Source organism: Melanotaenia boesemani, chromosome 13 (genome assembly GCF_017639745.1).
Source record: "Melanotaenia boesemani isolate fMelBoe1 chromosome 13, fMelBoe1.pri, whole genome shotgun sequence".
Lineage (NCBI taxonomy): Eukaryota > Metazoa > Chordata > Actinopteri > Atheriniformes > Melanotaeniidae > Melanotaenia > Melanotaenia boesemani.
In genome coordinates this window covers 33,094,509-33,112,587 of record NC_055694.1, presented here as the reverse complement: position 1 = coordinate 33,112,587, position 18,079 = coordinate 33,094,509, and the positions used below count along the sequence as shown (strand labels likewise).

The following is an 18,079-nucleotide window of genomic DNA, read 5'->3' as shown; positions in this document are numbered from 1 at the left end:
ATGACTTCCCCACATTATTTGGAGGCAGGTCTACATAAACATGTTAACAGAGGTTAAACTGGAGGAGGTCCTTCTCTGTAACACTCAAGCATAACACAGGCGATGACTCAGACTCTGAGTAAGTGCAGACTGGAATACTGGAATACCTCTCGTGGGGAAGCTGTTCAATCTCCGACCTATTTACTCAAACATTTCGGCTCATGTATCTAGAATTTTCCACCAAAATGTTGGTTCTTGGTTAGACTTGTGGAAAGATAAGTAAGTTACTCAGAGTTATATCACAACTCCTAAGCAAAAGCAGAGAAAACTGAAACTAACTGTGTTTTACTGTTTAAAGCCTCTTGTCTCTGACAGCCACACAGCAGTCAGCAGAAAAACAGTGGAGACAGTAAACATCTGACAAGAAAGATGTTTTTAGTCACACTTATTAATGTAAATCCATTGTATTGTTGTTGTTTTTAAACATATTTAAACATATTTCTATCATATTTCTATCCCTGAGCCCAAATTTCCCTGAGGGCTCTCTGAAGGGATTAATGAAGTATTTCTATTCTATTCTATTCTATACTGAGTCCTGCAGACTGATTTTAGTTGAGACTCAGATGCACTCTGTTATGTGAACAATGATGACACAGGAAATACCTGAGGCAATAAGTTTTACTTTCCTCATGTCTGACAGCTGGAACAGGCAACACTTATTGTAATGAAAGCTGATCATAAACTCACACACTGGCCCTAGTCTGACAACAAAATGAGCATGACAGGTCTTTAATGATAAATTGTAGATTATCATCAGGGGAAGTATAACTAATGGATTTGGTCCAACAAATTAGCAAAACTCAGAACCAGCACTAAATGATTTACTGGTTCTTACTGAAAACCGGTTTTATATTCTTGTGAAATGAATTTGCCTTACACTTTTGTTTAAGTAACCATGACATCACTGGGAACGTGGCACAGCAGGAAATTGTTTCAGGGGGACCCTTTTCACTGCTGCACCACTAAACATGCAGCAGAGCAGCTGTGTTCCTGGAAATGCCAAAAAGTGATGCTGTAGCAGATGATGGTATAGAAAAATAGAGCCGTATCTGTTGCCTGGTGATAGTTTTAAAAGTTTGGACATAGGCCAAACAACTAGAGGCTGAAGATACTGTTTTTAAAGATACTGTGATTAAAGAGACATTGTGTAAGAATTCCTGCCATCTAGCTTTGGAATTGTGTATCATGCTAATGTAAAGCGCATTCTAGCGTCTCACTTTCTCAAACACATATTGCAACAGCGGCCACCGTGTCTCAAAAAGCCTCGACAACACCGATAAAAAAACACGCCATCCATCATGGAGTGTTCACTCAGGTGAAGAAATTCATGATTTCATAAATATTGCAAACCGCATCCCACCAAGCTGTCAGATATGGTTCCTCTGTGTTTAGAAGGAAAAATGGTTCTCACAGGGGACTGAAACCATGGAAACATACACTTCTGTACCAACCAGGCTGGTGTATTTTAGAAGGATCCATTGTCATGCTGCTCGTGGTAACCATGGTAACGAGCAACAATCCCTGCGTTGGCTCACATTGAAAACTTGTGGTTATTCTACATTTAAAATATGCAAATCCAAATCTAATGGTGTATACCAACATGTTTAATGCTGATAACAAAGTCTCCTGGTATATGTGAAAACCTTTTTTCTTTTCTTGTTTGCACGTCAATAAAAACATGAAACAGAGTTATTCTGAACTGGTGCTATATGTCCCTTGCTGGCGGCTGTAATTTCAGGATGGCAGACTGTCATGGTGCTGCGCCACTGGCTTACCCATCATATGTATGAACAAATCTAAAATTCTTTGTTTACAGTCAGCTCATTGGCGGAGGTCATAATCCACCCCTGATAACCCATACATATGTGCAGACATGCGCTGATCCTGGAGGCTGCAGCATGAGCGATCTGCTGCACCACCTAAACCCAAAGATTCTTAAAAGAACAAAGAATGTATGAAACAAAGACCAGAGCCATCCACACCAGCTTTTATAAAACTGAAAAAGCTCATTCATCATCATCAAGACCATGACCAAAAATTAATTAATTAAAGAAAGCAAGCAGTGGATGGATCCCTACAGCCAAAGACCTGGTTCTGATAAGTTCTGAAAAGATTTGACGGCTTCAGGGATGTTATCAAGACATTGTGGACATTAAAATTTTTATTATTTGCAATAATAAATTCTCATGAAATATTAAAGATGTAATAATTTGCCCATCTACTGCAGCAATTCTTCAATAGTGAAATATGGCTTTCAAAGCCATTCTGTTTCTAGTTGGCACAGTTCAGTCTCCTAGATGGTCCTTCAGGCTCCAGTGATTAAAGAAAGATGCTGACATTCATGTCTGAATAACCTGTTTCCCCAAAGTCAAATTCTTGTACTACAAAATAATTCTGAGACAGGAAACATCTGATATTTACCAGCATTCTTTTTTTCAGACATGTAAGTGTTCACCACTGAAGTTGGAAGTTGGATGGAGGGAGTCAGTGCTCCATACAGCACTCATCACACTTAAATGAAATTAAATAAAATGAAAATACTTAAAAAAAATCATGTCAAAAAACCTTAAAAGAATAAATAAATAATACTTTACTGATCAGTAGAAATAAAAAAAATCTATATAATAAAAATCGTGCAGGTTAGAAATATCAGTTCTGGTAAAGTTCTGATGAGTAAAGAAATGTTTTCATGTTACCTTCAGGCAGCTCTAATTTCTTCAGCTGGTCTCGAACACGATGGAGCTCTGAAGCGAAATCTTCATCTGCGATCGACACTGAGGGAGGAAGAACATCAGGTGTAGAGGTCACACATCATTTCCATGTAAACTGCTCTTTACGCCACCTAATGGGCATGAAACCACATAAGTTTCCAGAGTGGCCTCAACAAGAAAGAAGACCTTTTCATTGTGGAGGAGCTCAAATGCTTCCTTTATGATCTCTTTTAGCAAAGGACACATCCTTTCTTTCTTAACAATGATCCCTGACAATATGGTAGCATTTTATACTTCAGTATATCAACATGATTCAGAGTCATCAGCCACTTTATCAGGTCCGCCTTCTAGTTCCGGGTTTGACCCCCTTTTCCTTGAGAACTGCTTTAACTCTTGGTGTGTTAGATAGAACAAGGTGGTGGAAACCTTCCTCAGAGGTTTTCTCCATATTGACATGACAGCATCACACAGTTGCTGCAGGTTTGTCGACTGCATCCATGATGAGAATCTCCCGTTCCACCACATCCCAAAGCTGCTCTGTTGGATAGAAACCTGGGGCCTCATTTATAAAGCTGCTGTAGGAACAAAATCCAAACTTGACGGTAAAATGTTCCTACCTCCACACAACTCTGACCATGGCTTACGCACATAACCTGGGAAAACGGGAAACGGCGACATCAACGGCAAAGAATAAAATCAAGGAAATGATGTGAAATGTGAGACATTTGCGCACGATCCACTATTACCTTTCACACCTCATGTTAGATATTAAAGCTGTTTGTAGAAATGAATAAAGACGTACATTCAATATAAATTCTTTTTAAGAGAGCACGCTCGGAAAAAAAACAGGATTTCCAGGAAAAAGGGAGGTCTAGAAGTAATGCTACGCTAATGAAACACACAAGAGGAGGATTTCTTTTTATTTATTCATTCTTACACAATGCTTTTTTTTTTATTGTTGTCCTAATTTCTGTGACTAAATTACCAGCAGACGCTCCAAAGCGATTCACCCCTGTGGGATTTGAACTTCGATCTTCTGCATGACAGACGGATGCTCTACAGACTGAGATATCCAATCGCACCACCTCTGGTGTGTCTTGACTTCTGACACTGCGTTGACAGGATCTGCCACCTTTTATTTAATCTGAAGTTGAAGTGTGCCACATTTCCTTTTTTGTGCCGCAGATGCCAACTATAGTTAGCTTAGCTATGCACAGTTTGATATATGAGGCCCCTGGTGGCTGTGGAGGACAGCAGCCTGAAGCGTTGATCCAAGGCAGGATGGATCCATGTTTTCATGATGTTTCCAGCAGATTCTGAGCCGAGCATCTGAATGTGGAGCTGAAATGGAGACTCATCAGACCAGCAACGTTTCTCCATCTTCTATTGTCCAGTGTTGGTGAGTGTGTGTGAATTGTAGACTCAGTTTCCTGTTCTTAGCTGGCAGGAGGACCCGGTGTGCCTTCTGCTGCATCCTGGTCCAGACAACTGCTGCTCGCTGGATATTTTCTCTTCTTCAGACCATTCTCTGGAAACCCTGGAGATGCTTGTGTGTGAAAATCCCAGTAAACACTCAGACTAACAACCATGCCACGTTCAAAGTCACCTAAATCCCCTTTCTTCCTCATTCTGATGCTCAGTTTGAAGTTCAGCAAGTCGTCTTCACCACGTCTACGTGACTACATGCTGCCGTGTGATTGGTTGATCGGATATTTGTATTAAACAGGTGGAGCTGATGAAGTGGCTGCTGAGTCTGAGTCATTGTGATTTGACTCTACTGAATTAACATGAACTTCTTTCTCTAAAATGTCTTTAACATGCTGCAGAACTACGTCACAGCTTTGTGTTTGAGTTCTTGTTGCAGCACAGTCGTCTTTTCCTGAGTCCTTCTAAACTCCACCTTTCCTTCACACTGGTGTTTTTCAACAAGTCAAGGAAAAGGACTTAGAAAGTGTTTTTGATTATTCAGCTGTACATTTTGTCATCGCTTCATCTGTTAAAGTTTTCTCTTTTACTTAAAGATTTTGGTTTGAATCCGTCTTACTTAGGTCTGCACCACAATCTACCAGTTTCTTCCTGTTCTGAAATTCAGCCTAAAGCTAAAATAATTTTCCCCAACAAGCAAACATGTGAATATTTGTCTAAATTACTAAGATGTTATTAAGATCAGAGAAGTTGACTGACTGGAAAAAAAATAAAATCTGAAAGACCTTTTCTTGGTGCCTCTCGGGTCGATGAAAAAGACCGTAACACTCTCCTCCGTTCAAATGCATTCTCTTCTGCACTGTGGTTTCTTTCTGTGGAAATTCACATTCAGATAATGAAAAAAACAAAAAAACAGAATCACATTGATTAAATTAATAAATGGGAATTTGCATGATTGACTGTTTTACTTTTGATACGAAGAGATGAGAAGGCAAAACTCTTCCGTGTCTTTGGAGACAGCTGGTGGTCCACATCCTGAAAGGGAAAAGATAAATGTTCAACCAAAGCTGCAAATATGAATCAGTAAATGAAGAGTAAAGTAAAAGTAAATATTACATAGTATGTTCACACGTCAGCTAATTTGATGACTTTACAACATACATGAGAAAAAATTTAACATTTAAATAATTATGTAGATAGTTAATCAACAAAAACCACGTCCCACCCTGATAAGCTTGCGATCAGCTGGCTTTTAGAAGGACTCCTGCTGTCTACCGAGAGTCTCACATGCACTGCTTTGAACAAACCTGTTCCTGTATCTTAGGCCTACATGCTGACACATGCATGTTCAACTCAAAGAAATGAGCAACTGACGGGAAACTTGTTTTTAATTCACAAAAATCCACAAACAAGCTCCACAAACAGTGATCCAACAAGTCATGACTAGCAAGATGGCTGCTAAACCCATTTTTAAAAGAATTTCCTGCTTCACATAATTTAAAAGTAAGTTTTATCTGAAAAACATCATTTAAAGTCATAACTTTACTTAAGTTCTTCAGGGTCAACAACAAGTTAATCTTACAGTTTTTTATAAATCTTTGAGTCAAACTATATTAGCATACTGAAATGTTCCTGTTATGGTTTTATTTTGCTCTTTTGCTGCTGTTTTTAGTGTCAGGGCTGTTTTCTGGATTGTAATCTAACTCACATTAGTTCTGTTTCATTGTGGATCTCCATGTTTACCAGTGCATTTGTCTATATTTCCAAAGGTCCCCAGCCAGCATGTCCATGTGGGGTCCATCAGGGTTAAATTTGGGCTGCAGAAAAGGATCCCAAGTGGGTTTGTCCCCAGTTTCCCCAGTAGCCTCACCTGTGTTTGCCCATGTGGGTTTCAAGTTGGTTCTGATTTGGTTTCAGCTGGGGCCCAACTTGGTGAGTGCCCATGTGGGGCCCATATATCTACCTATTTATGCACATGCCCACTTAGCCCACCTACATCCCTTATGGCAGTGGTTCCCAATCTATTTTCCTTCATGCAACAACTAAAAAGCCTTGGACCACCTGCCTCACCCCGGGCTGAGACCATGGTTGGTTTTGTGCTTTCAAAAGTGAGTATTCTGGCTGAATCCTACCCTTCCATTGTGAGTCGGGTGTTAGGCTGGGGGTCCATTTTTACACCTAAATTTGTGATGCTGGACTTTTCGTGTGTTGCCAGAGAGTAAAATCAAAACTAGGGGTACAGCTGGAGCCGGTGAATTTAAACAGCATGACTTCTGCTGCTTTTTTTCATTAAAACTGAGGAAATTCAGAGCCATTTCCCTTTAAAGAGAAATAGACTTGACAGTCATCAGCGTACTAGTGAAATGGTATGCCATGCTTCCTAAATATAGCACCACACGGCAGCAAATAAAGAGAGAACAAGAGAGGACTGAGAATGGAGCCCTGTGGCACCCCCCAGTGGAGGGCAGCAGAAGCAGAGGTAAAACTACCCATCATGACACACAAACTCCGATCAGAGAGGCAGGACTTGAACCATTGCAGAGCTGAGCAAGTGATGTCCACCCACTGCTCCAGCCTGAAGAGGAGAATGTCATGGTCCACTATGTCGAAAGCACAAGTAAAACACAGCCCCAAGAATCCATCATTAAAATTAAAAACCCTTAAAAGCTGATTCAGTGCTGTGGTACATTTTAAACCCAGAATGGAAAATTTCCTAAATGTTGTATTCATCCAGGAAGGTCTTCGGCTGGGTATAGACAATTGTTTCCAAGATTTTGGACAAAAACGGTAACTTGGAGATTGGCCTAAAATTAGTCAAAGCAGAAGGGTTGAGACCGGATTTCTTCAGCAGAGGTTGCACCACAGCATGTATAAAATTACACTAGAGGTCAAACTACTGTTAATAATATTAAGAATAGAGGGACCAACGGTAGGAAAAAGAAGATGTGGAGGAACAACCTCACAAGGAGATCCAGATGGCTTCATACTGGTAACCAGCTTCTCTAACATGGAAAGGAAAATAGGATGAAAGTGATCCAGGACAGCAGGGCAGGGGACGGACATGGGACGGAGGAGAAATACAGACCCTATTCCAAAAGGAAATTAAGAAGTTTATCACAGACGTCTCTGGAAGCTTCCAGATGGACAGGTTCATGAGAAAGTTTGATTGATTGATTGATAATAATACACAAGGTGTAATGTTCTCAGAGTTCCACATTCAGATCAGTATCAGCACCTGTATCCCCCAAATCACTGCAAAATGAGAAAGTACCTGTCCTGTTTACTTGTCCTGTCCAGTATCATAGCAGCAGAATGATAATCTGGTTGCTGTATTGTGCTCAACAAATTTGCTCTGCCAAGGGGAGGCCTAAGAGTATAAGGCTCCTCTTGATAATCCAATTCATTTATTTAATTTTTTATTTTGAATCATGGAATCTATGTAATCTTGCTGGACCTGACCAGAGGGGACAGAAATAGAAGGAAGACAGCAAAAAGAAGCAAAAGGGAAAGAAGAAAGAAGAAAGAGGAGACAAAAACACCACAGACAGAAGCAACAACCCTTCAATCCACACCATCACCAGACAACAAACTGTTTCTACATACACACTCCAGAAAGTTTCCTACAACCTTTATTTAAAAACAGAGCTGCTAGTCATTAAGAGTTCTTAAATAATAACCAAATCAAAAAGACATAACACAAAAGTAGCACAACAACAACCAGATACTAACTCACAGGAAAAAAAAAGAAGAAGAGAAGTGATCTCTTAGTATATAAACCCACTGGACAACTCAATGACTGTCAGCATGCAGAGGAAGAGGAATGAAGAGTGATCAGTGATGAAGAGTGGTGAGTGAGATCGTGCAACTGTGACCACGCCTCTACAGAGGCTAGAGGCAGACCGGGCCAGCCCAGAGACCCGGGCCCTCAGCAGCAGCCCAACAGCAATAACCCAAGCTACACCACCCTGAAGACAACTCCAGCCCCACCTGAAGGGCGGCAGAGGAGAGCCCCAGCAAGAAACCCCCGCGGTCTTGGGGCACAGGTCCCAGTGGGCCAAGATCGGAGGCTGCCGGCCCCGCCAGGGACCGGCCATCCAGGGCAGCCTGAGCAAAGGGTCCAGGGTAACAATGTTACCAACGATTAAATAAATATATAAGATAAATAAAATTTGTATACCATCATAATAAATCATAACCCTTCTGACTTTTATTGTGTCATTGAACATGTCAGAACCTCAGAAAACCCAGACTTGTCAATCAAAGTGAACGATGACGCGTCACATTTAAGATCTGTGGTTCGCTGGCAGTTAAGGGGGCGGTTAGGTAAATGTTTTTCTATTTGTGTGTGGAAAGATGATGGAGAAGGCTGTACAGAGCTGATGTTACAGCTGTTAGAGGGGCGGGTCGTTTTTAGCATGGTTAGAGCCAACAACAGCCTACACACTTCCCTATACAGAAGGCTACAATATTCACAACTTTAAATAGCCTATGCCATTATTATAACTGTGATCAATCATTAGCCTTGTTTTTTTGGTGCCCCCCCTGGTACTTTGTGCCCTACATGCAGTGTGATGCGAGTGGTGGGAGGTGGTAGGAGCTTTATTAGGAGTGGTTTCCCTTGTGTATTATGTTTAGCTTTACCTCATGTTGTTGTTTCACACCAGGTTTCAGTTGCTGATTCCCACACCTGTGTTACATTAAGGCTCTAAATCAGGGCTACGCAATTCAGTCCAATGAGGGCCGCAGCCCTGCAGACTTTCAGTGTGTCCTCGCTCCAACACACCTGACTCAGATTAAATGGATCCATCAGCCCTAGAAGTTCTGCACAATGACTCACTGATTTGAGTCAGGTGTGTTGGAGCAGGGACACGTTTAAAACCTGCAGGCCCTGCTCTACATAAACACCCACCAGCCTACCAAATGTGGGTTAAAATCATTTAGGCACGTAATAGTGATAATTTACTGTACAGTCTTTACAGGTGATGAATGAAGCAAATCATTTCAGCTGTGTTTCCTGGCAGTGACATCACAGTGCAAGTGTGATTTATGAGCAAACTGCAGCTAAATGAAGAGTGAAAATGAAGTGAGTGACGTGTAGAGGGAAAACAAAAATGTGGCGGTGGTTGGACGGTGTTAGCAACGAGGCTGGTTACAAGAAAAGAAAAGAGGTAGTAGAGGATGTTGACATTAAAAGAGGAGGTGAAAGCAGAGATGCTGCATGCCAACAGACAAGGTAGGTAAGTAAATGTTTAGAGCCATGAGCCAGAAGGGATGACCATCTTCACCACAAAGCTGTGACAGTGTGAAGAGTTCGTCATGACAGTGGTCAGCTGGAGCAGAACTCGCTGATGAGGCCCGCCTACGTCTCTGGCTCATAAAGAAAGTGACAATGCATCTAATGCAAACCAACAAATGAGAGTGGGTGTACATCAGATTAAGAGAAGTTATCTGTGTGATGGTGAGAAAAGAAAAAAAAAAAAGAAACATGAAAAACACCCCGTTGTAATACAGAAGCCAAATAAGCTCAGAGCATCGCAGTCTGTCCTCATGTTGAGTTCTGGGTGTCATGAGGCTGAAAATAAACACAAAACTTGGACAATGCTCTTTCTTTAGTTATAACATGAAGGTTGTGTCCCCCCCAGCTAAACTGCTAAGCTAACAATGACAGTTTATTAAATTTATAGGCAATAAATTTGGATAATGGTACTAAAGTGCATGGAAGGAAGTTATAGTCTAGTGTAAGTGGTGTTACTCCATCCATCCATTTTCTTTTCTGCTTAGTCCCATTCAGAGTTGTGGGAAAGCTGGAGCCTATCCCAGCAATTAGCAGGCGAGAGGCAGGTACATCCTGGACCGATTGCCAGAGTGGTGTTAATATTTAGTCTTATTTTCCATATGTGTAGGCTTCATGCTTCTGAAAACTGTATATATTTATCTACCTGTTGTATTATGCTGTAAATGTCACCCTAAAGCAGGGGTAGCCAACGTCGGTCCTCGAGGGCACCAATCCGGCAGGTTTTCCAGATTTCCCTGCTCCAGCACACCTGACTCAAATTGATTAGATCCAACAGCCTATAAGGATCTTCACAATGACTCGTTAGTTTAAGTCAGGTGTGTTGGAGCACGGAAATCTGGAAAACCTGCTGGATTGGTGCCCTCGAGGACCAACGTTGGCTACCCCTGCCCTAAAGAGTCATAATGTTTCAGAACATAGTTTAACTTTCTCTACTGGAACCGTTAAATTATATTGTCCCTGTAAAATTAAATTAAAATTGTAAATAATAAAGTAGAAATAAGTTCAGTTGGGTAAAAGTTTTGACTAATAACATTCAAAAGATGCATTTAAGGAATTTAATAAGATAACAGCAAAGCCCTTCAGGATGAAGTTACTAATATGTTAGTAAATGAAGGTGATGAACGCTGATTGCTGGGGCCTCCTGGACTCTAGAAATGCCTCTGAGTGAAAGATCTGCCATGCAGATAGTTTGTGGGTTATGTCCAGAGTTTGTGTGCAAACCCAAACATCGAACTAAGGAAAGTAAGAATATCCAGAGTCACAGATTCAGATGCATCACTGAAGACATTTCATCATGTTTCAGTTCAATAAAGAGTTCACTTTTTATTTATGATGAATGTTTTTTATTCACTTCTGTTTAAACAGAAAAAATTCTTCTTGTTTTTTAAGTAATTTTGTTTAGGGTTAAATTTTATCCCTTTAATGTTGTATCATATTTAATTCATATAGTTTCTGAGACATATTGCATCATTCTCTGGTATAAACAGCTTAAAACCCTGTTGTTTACATCCTTATACTCCTTTTTATTAAAAGACTAAAGTCTCATATTATTTATCTTATTTACACGACAGCATGTCATTTCTGCTCTGTTTCCTATGGTCAGTGTTACGTCCTGATGTTCACACACTGCAGCCAGCAAACATCGGGAAATATTAAAAAAGGTCTGTGTTTTTGTATTCAGGTTTTTTTTTGTACAACTTGTTTTTCAGTCCTGTACAAACAGCCAGTTGTGAAGGTCTTGTGCAAATTTTCATGCACAGAAATGCCGCAGATGCAATGGCAGAGGGTCTCCTTCCCGTATTTAGCCAGATTAATTTTTACCATACTTATATGCAAATCATTTATTTATTTTACATTTGGTAAAACGTATAACTTTGATGTATATTTAAGCTCTTAAAAGAATGATTAAAAAAAAACTATTTTCCTAAACTTGTAATACTTGTTGCAATAACTGAGATTTTGAACATGTTTCTGTCAGGTCACATTACAATTTCCACAGTTTTTATTATCTTGATAATGACATGACTGTATTACATGATCCTGTTCTGTCGGGTTGTTTTGTGATCTTTTCTGGCGAGTCTCCAGAATAAAGGTAAAACACTTTATATTTCATCTCAAATAGCTAATGGTTATTCAGATTTTTATAGCTTTGTGCTATTTGAAGAAACGGCGTATTAGCCTGAGCCCATCAGTCTCAGTCTAAGGAACCACTCTTTTGTTACCAGATTGTTAAAGCTTTAGTTTACTGCAGCAGCTTTCATACTTAGCTGAACTCAGAAAACCATGTTTAACTAACTGGAGGCTCATGCTACATGTATTGTGTATGAGCATTATTGGGCCTGGATGGGAAGATGCAACTCTATTTATAGCAGAGCAAAATGACAGGCCATGTCATTGTCCTATGGGAAAACTCCCCTGCAAATAAACCACATGTGTGCAAGTGGAATGCACAAGGCAGGGTTAGTGGAACAAAGCAAACAGAAAAGTATCTGCAACATTAGTCCGTTATTATAAAAACATGGTTGTTTTCCTGCATTCAGGCATATTTTCCTGTAAGACCTTGAAGATTTGCTGTTTAGTCAGCCATTGATTGTTCCTGGGAAAAATCCTCTCAGACAGGAAGTGATGAGTTTAATGTTACTTGGGAGGGTGGGGGGTGGCAGTGAGCATGAGCAGTGAAGGAAGTCCGTTGCAGTGCACCACCTTCATCAAGTCAAAGGTCTTAAGAGGAAATAGGAAGGCAAAGTAAACCAGCTGAAACATTAAATACAAAGAGCTTCAGGACGGTTACCACTTAAAGATAGAAAGCAACACGTTTTTGAATGAAACCATAAACCCAGGCGGCTCAGATCTCACTGATCCACCCAGTTGAGATAGTTGTTACTGTATTTAGCTATCTTTATTTAAGGTGATTTATTGTTTTATGTTATGGTTTTATCCAAAGTCCAATAATACACCTACAAACAGCTCTAAGGGTCTGTTCACATCCATCTAGAGCAACCTTGTAAGGCTCAGAATGAGAAAGCTGGTTGATGTAAAATTACCAGCACAGAGTAGATTCCCCCCCTTAAATGTCCTAAAATATGCTCTTCTTCAGGTTAACATGTGATCCTACAGAGATAAGATGCATAAAACTAAAACGCAGAGTGTGTGTGCACATTCCTCTCTCCACATTTATAAAACAGTGCATATGTATGGATTTATAAAATGTGAAACTCCGCACAGATGCATAAATCTGCTTTCCAGTACTATTGATAGCATGAATGGAGGATTTTCCTCTTAATCCAGAGTCTGCATAGAAAAAATATTGTTTTTTGCCAACTAAATATCTTGGGAATGACAATGAAGCAACAAATGAGAAGAAGCACATGTTTTTCTTTAATGTAAAACACTCTCAGCTCTGGGATCACAAACAGAACAAAAACTGATGAATGGAAATAAGTGCATCATGTATTAAACACTGATTTAGTTTGTCTCGATTTAAGGATTTTGTAATGAAGACTGTATTGTTAGTATTGTAGATAAGCAGCATCTTGTCCTAAAAAACATCAAAGAATCTCTAAAACAAAGAAAGAAATCCAGGTGGATACCTCCACCACCTGGATTTATGACTACCTAACAAACAGACCACAGTCTGAGACGGTGGTCAGCAGCATTGGAGCACCACTGTACTCTCACCATTTCTCTTCACACTGTACGCCTCAGGCGTCATCTGCAGAAGTACTTTTTACATAAAAAGAGAAATAGAAAATAAAGGACAAAGGTTCTTCAGAGGTAGTCTAAACTTCAACCAGACAATAAATCCCACCCCTAATTTACAGGTTAGCTGTAGGACAATAGTTTTTCTTTTTTAGGTTTTCATCTAACATGTATAGAAAAAGAAATTAGTTACTAAAATTAACTGTCCTTTTAAAACTACCCCAGAATTAGTGTCTCTGGATGTATATATGTGAAAACACTGTGGTGGTATCAGACACCCTTTGGTTATATAAAATGTTGAGGATTTGAATTAAATCATATTATTTTTTTAGCTTCAACTGAGAACAAAGAACAAGTCTGCAGACATTGCCCTGCTTATCATTCATGTCTAAAAACAGACGGCTTCGTGAAGCCACAGTGACCACGCTAGTGAGCTCACAATACACAGTGTGGTTGTTCAGAGTTTCACACAAGCATTTTATAAAAACTGCAACATCTCTGCTGAGCTTCAGTGAAGTAGTCACACATTCCTCACTGAACTCCCTCTTCATATGTTGGATAAATTAGACCATCATGCATTGCATCCTGCAGCTAGCATGAAGCCGACAGCATGCTAGTACTAACACAGCTGATGTTAGCTCCATTACCGCATTACCTTCTGAGAATTCAAGAAATAAAGAAGCTTTTTTTTTTTTTTAGCAAACCCCCAAAACACAATAGTAGTGCAATAGTAGAACATCTAAAAAGGGAATCAGCAGAGGTGGAGGGCCGTTAGGCAACTAAAGACGGGTTTAAACTGAAGGCAGGAGGGAAACTAAGTGATGTTCACAAGAAAGAATTTTACAATTAAACAAGAGCTAATAAAATATAAACCATGCAAATACAAAGGACAAGGTTGAAACCCAAGAACCAATATACGGTGATCATGACAAGGCCCACAGACCATGACCAAACCTGTAAACCGTGACACAATCCAGAAGGCATGACATAATCAATCAGAAACTCAAAGACCATGAAGCCATGACCAGTTCTACATTCTACAGAATGTGAAGGACACTTCGGTGGAATTACTTTCATAATCGACTGAACAAAGAACTAGGACAATGTTCTTCCTCTTTTCTAATCTGTTTGTAAATTGTTAACTTCTTTCATCCAATCAGACGGCGAGCAGTTTGTAGGCCCCCATTTTACTGGGTTCTGTTGCACTTTTCAGACAATAACATGTCAAGTAATATCAACCTGTTTGCTTCTGGAGTCTCAACTGTGTGTGATGATAAATGACTAAAATGATCCTAATCGCATCTGAAATTGTATTTTGATATTTAACGTTTTAAGTTTCTACTAACTATACTTATGGTGGCTGCAGCACTGGACACTTCTGGGTCACTTCATCCAGTCTGGAACCTTCCTGAGCAAAAATAGACGATTTGGCCCCATTTCACAGAACCACCTGTGGTCATGTATTTTGTTAGAGGAAATATTGGTTCTAATCCCTGCTTTAAAAATGGCTGCTGTATTCTGTAGGACTACCATAGAAAACGTAGCTTGCTAATTACAAAGTAACCAAATGCAAACTGTGGCCACAGGATAATGGGCAGCCTCCTTCAGAGCTACAGCACATGTCACATGAATAATTTAGATTTTGTTTTAATCTTGGGTTCACCTAACTGAACATTTTAGTTCTTGAAAGAATTCCTTTGACCAGACAAAGAGTTTTTTGAGGAGTTTTAATTTCACCTTGACATGTTTCCACAGAAACCTCAGTCCTCTTTAGAAACATCATCCAACGTGTGTCATGATGTGTCTTTATCAGCTGATGGTATCCTGGAGGAGTGACAGCCTGGCAATCTGACAGATTTTTGCCCGTCAGGTCCCTCCCTCCTGCCGCCCGGTGGTCTTTGCAGGACACAAGCCCATGTGTGGGACAGAATGAAAGCCCCTCGTCGTGGTTGATGGTCTTCTTGGCTCGCCTCCTGATTTCTATGGCCTCCTTGATCAAGCGTTTGAATTTGTTGGTCTCCGATCCGATGATTTTTGCATTGTCCCAGTCCATGATATGTTTTTTTATTTTTTTGCATGTGTTTGATATGGCTGATTTTACGTTTACCTGTTCGGGTTGGGGGAACGGGTCCTGACTGTTTACCTGAAGAAGACTGAAGTTCCAGTCGAAACATGTCAAGGTAAAATTACAACTCCTTAGAAAACTTTTTGTCTGATCAAAAGAATTCTTACAACTACAGTTGAAATCGACTAAATGAAACTAGTCACTCATCTGAACCTTCTTCTTCACAACAAGTGGAGATGGGACACCTGGGCTCTGTTCCAGAAAGCAAGTTCAACAAGGTCCAGCATCCAATTCAACAGTATCCGGTTCCAGAACAGCTGCTTTGAGTTGGTTCAATCAACTCTGGGTGTCTTAGGAACCACAATAAAAAAACCATCATCAGCAGGGCTCTGATACCTGTAGTCACCATGACAAGGCTGAGGAGCTGGTCCTGAGTCAAAACTGTGGCCTCATTTTATGAGGAATGGTTAAATTTGCAAAAGAAAAAACAAACATCACAGACCAACACACAAAACTTGCTTGATGTATGACCTGAAAATGGCACCAAGATATTTGAGTGTCTGTAATGCAAACGGCATCATTCGATGACATCGTCAGGAGATTATATTGCATCTATTTGAGGCCTAAAAGTCCTGTTTTAACGTAAAGCATTGTATATCAATTAAGGCTATTAATCAATGGGAGGACATAAGCTTGGACAACCCATGTCTCACAGCTGCTTCAGGTCAGTCACAGAGTTAGTTACCATGGTAACAGACTCAGGGTTTAACTTTCTCTTTCTGGAATATAAAACCCTGAATTTCTCTCAACCCAGAGTATACTCAGAGTTTTCACTTAACCAGTTTCTGGAATGCTCTCCAGGTCCATCATTCACCTGCAGCTCTGTAAAGTTGCATCCTACTCAAAAACCCAGAATATGTAAGAACTCAGCTGTAACAATGATATCCTGAGGTCCTTTTTTGTGACCAAACACCGTGTCTTAATTAGTAGGAGATGCTTGATTCAGGTGCTGAAGGCACATGGTTTGAAACTGAAACGATATCCGGACATTGGGCAAGTCATGGATGTTTTGCTAACGTTGGCCATGACTTAATTATCTCATTCTGACACATTAGTGATCCGTGACCATAACCTATACAAAAATGTTGCCAAGAAATATCATCTTATTGTAATGCATTGCTTAGCCATGGAACAAAATATGTTGTCTTCTAGTGGCTCCACAGGGGCTCCGCGTCGTAATTTTAATATAAAACATGATGTTAAAATGGTGAAGAATGGACTTTTCATTCAGGTATTGTCTCTCAGTCTTTTGTTACAGGAAATATATCAAGATGTGATCAGATAAATATCATGAAGTATTCAAGCAGTGTAGAAAACTCAAACATACATCTGTGGCATGCTGATAACAGTTGAGTAAAGTCTGTTTACCTAACATTGATGCACCACATAATGGGCATTTCCAGTTTCCAGCTTAAACTTTATTTTGGAGGACGTTAAGATAAAAAAGTTTAATTATCATTGACGCTGTGGTGATGCAGGTGTGCAGGATCCCATAAAGCTTTCATGGCAAGTGATATTAATAAACTATAGTGTTATTTAATGTCTTTCCACGTCTCAGATAAAAACTCCCTGTGCTTTGGTAATTTTTACCACAGGAAGTTAAAGTTAAGATCAATGTTCTGTATTCTGCCAGTCATGTGATAGTGGCAGGAAATGTAAGCATTTCAGATGTTTTCCTAATACCAACTTTGAATTTTTTTTTTTTTTTTTTTTTTTTGTTATGTTTAACAAATAGAACCAACCTGGACTGGAACATTTCACCATAAATCCCCAATGTTGTAATATTTATCCAATCTTTTGTAAACTCAGTAAAACCATGAGTTACAGATCAGAATAATGATGCAAGAGAAGCCACTTCGAGCTGAAAACACAGACATAATGGCAGGAGAACACTCATTACCTGAGCATTTGGTGATGTCTTGTCCATTTGCCTTGGCTGTGCAGAGGAGACAAATACGTCCACTGGATCCGGTGCTGCTACTATGCCTCTGGCATCAGTTTAAGTTTGACTTTTCATTAACAAGCAGGAGTGCGAGCATGCAGCTGTGTGTCTTACGGTAATGAAACGGCAAGTGCACATGTATGAGGAAGTGCTGTCGTTGAAATGTGTGGTTGATGGACTTCAGTCTCAGGCTAAGATTTCCTCTTTTGAGCTCAAACCAAAGTACACTGACAAACGGCACAACGTGGGTGTGTTGTGTTGAGCTCTCCGTTGGGTGAATCCTGCTCAGCAGGTTTTGAAACAAGTTAGTCCAAAGATTTGTTTAACGAATAATATTATGTATTCACACGCCTGAGGCTGCTTTTGTTAGTAGGCGAGTAGACGGGATTAGGATCTATGATTTATTACTGCACAGTCATTTTAAGGCTGCTTGGTTTAACCTGCAGAGACACAGTTGAGGTGTTTTAAGGTTGTGACAACCTTTAGTTCTTGTATCTGTTGGAGGCAGTTCCCTTTCTTTTTTGCGTCCAAGATTTCAAAGTATGAGCAGGCAATGTTCTATGTATAACAACTCCACAGTTCATGCAGTCAATAATAACATAAAAGGACATTTAAAGAATATGTAATCTCTAGTGCTTATGTAACTGGTGAACGTCTGCATTGTGCTGGTTGTGGTTGCCATGATAGCGTGATCTCCTGGAGAAACAAACTCCATATTAAAAAAAAAAAAAAAAAAAAACACAGCATAAAGCTAAAATACCTCTTCTGCAGGAGAAATATACAAAAATAGAGGCAATAAGATTTTAAAAGGGAGATCCTGAAAAACAGAAGCCAAAAAAGAG

General features: G+C 39.9%; 1 protein-coding gene across 1 annotated transcript in view; it reads right to left on the bottom strand.

Annotated features, from left to right (window-relative positions):
- The window catches only part of dennd2da (DENN/MADD domain containing 2Da), a 43,109-nt gene extending 25,687 nt beyond the window's left edge, over positions 1-17,422 (bottom strand). Inside the window, exons 1-4 of the mRNA XM_042002857.1 lie at positions 17,196-17,422; positions 5,144-5,210; positions 4,961-5,047; positions 2,736-2,813 (exon numbers count right to left, since the gene is read on the bottom strand). Coding sequence (XP_041858791.1) covers positions 2,736-2,813; positions 4,961-5,047; positions 5,144-5,210; positions 17,196-17,222 — 259 coding nt within the window. The 5' untranslated portion in view covers positions 17,223-17,422. The remainder of the gene's footprint in view (positions 1-2,735; positions 2,814-4,960; positions 5,048-5,143; positions 5,211-17,195) is intronic.
- Between the last annotated feature and the right edge of the window lie 657 nt (positions 17,423-18,079).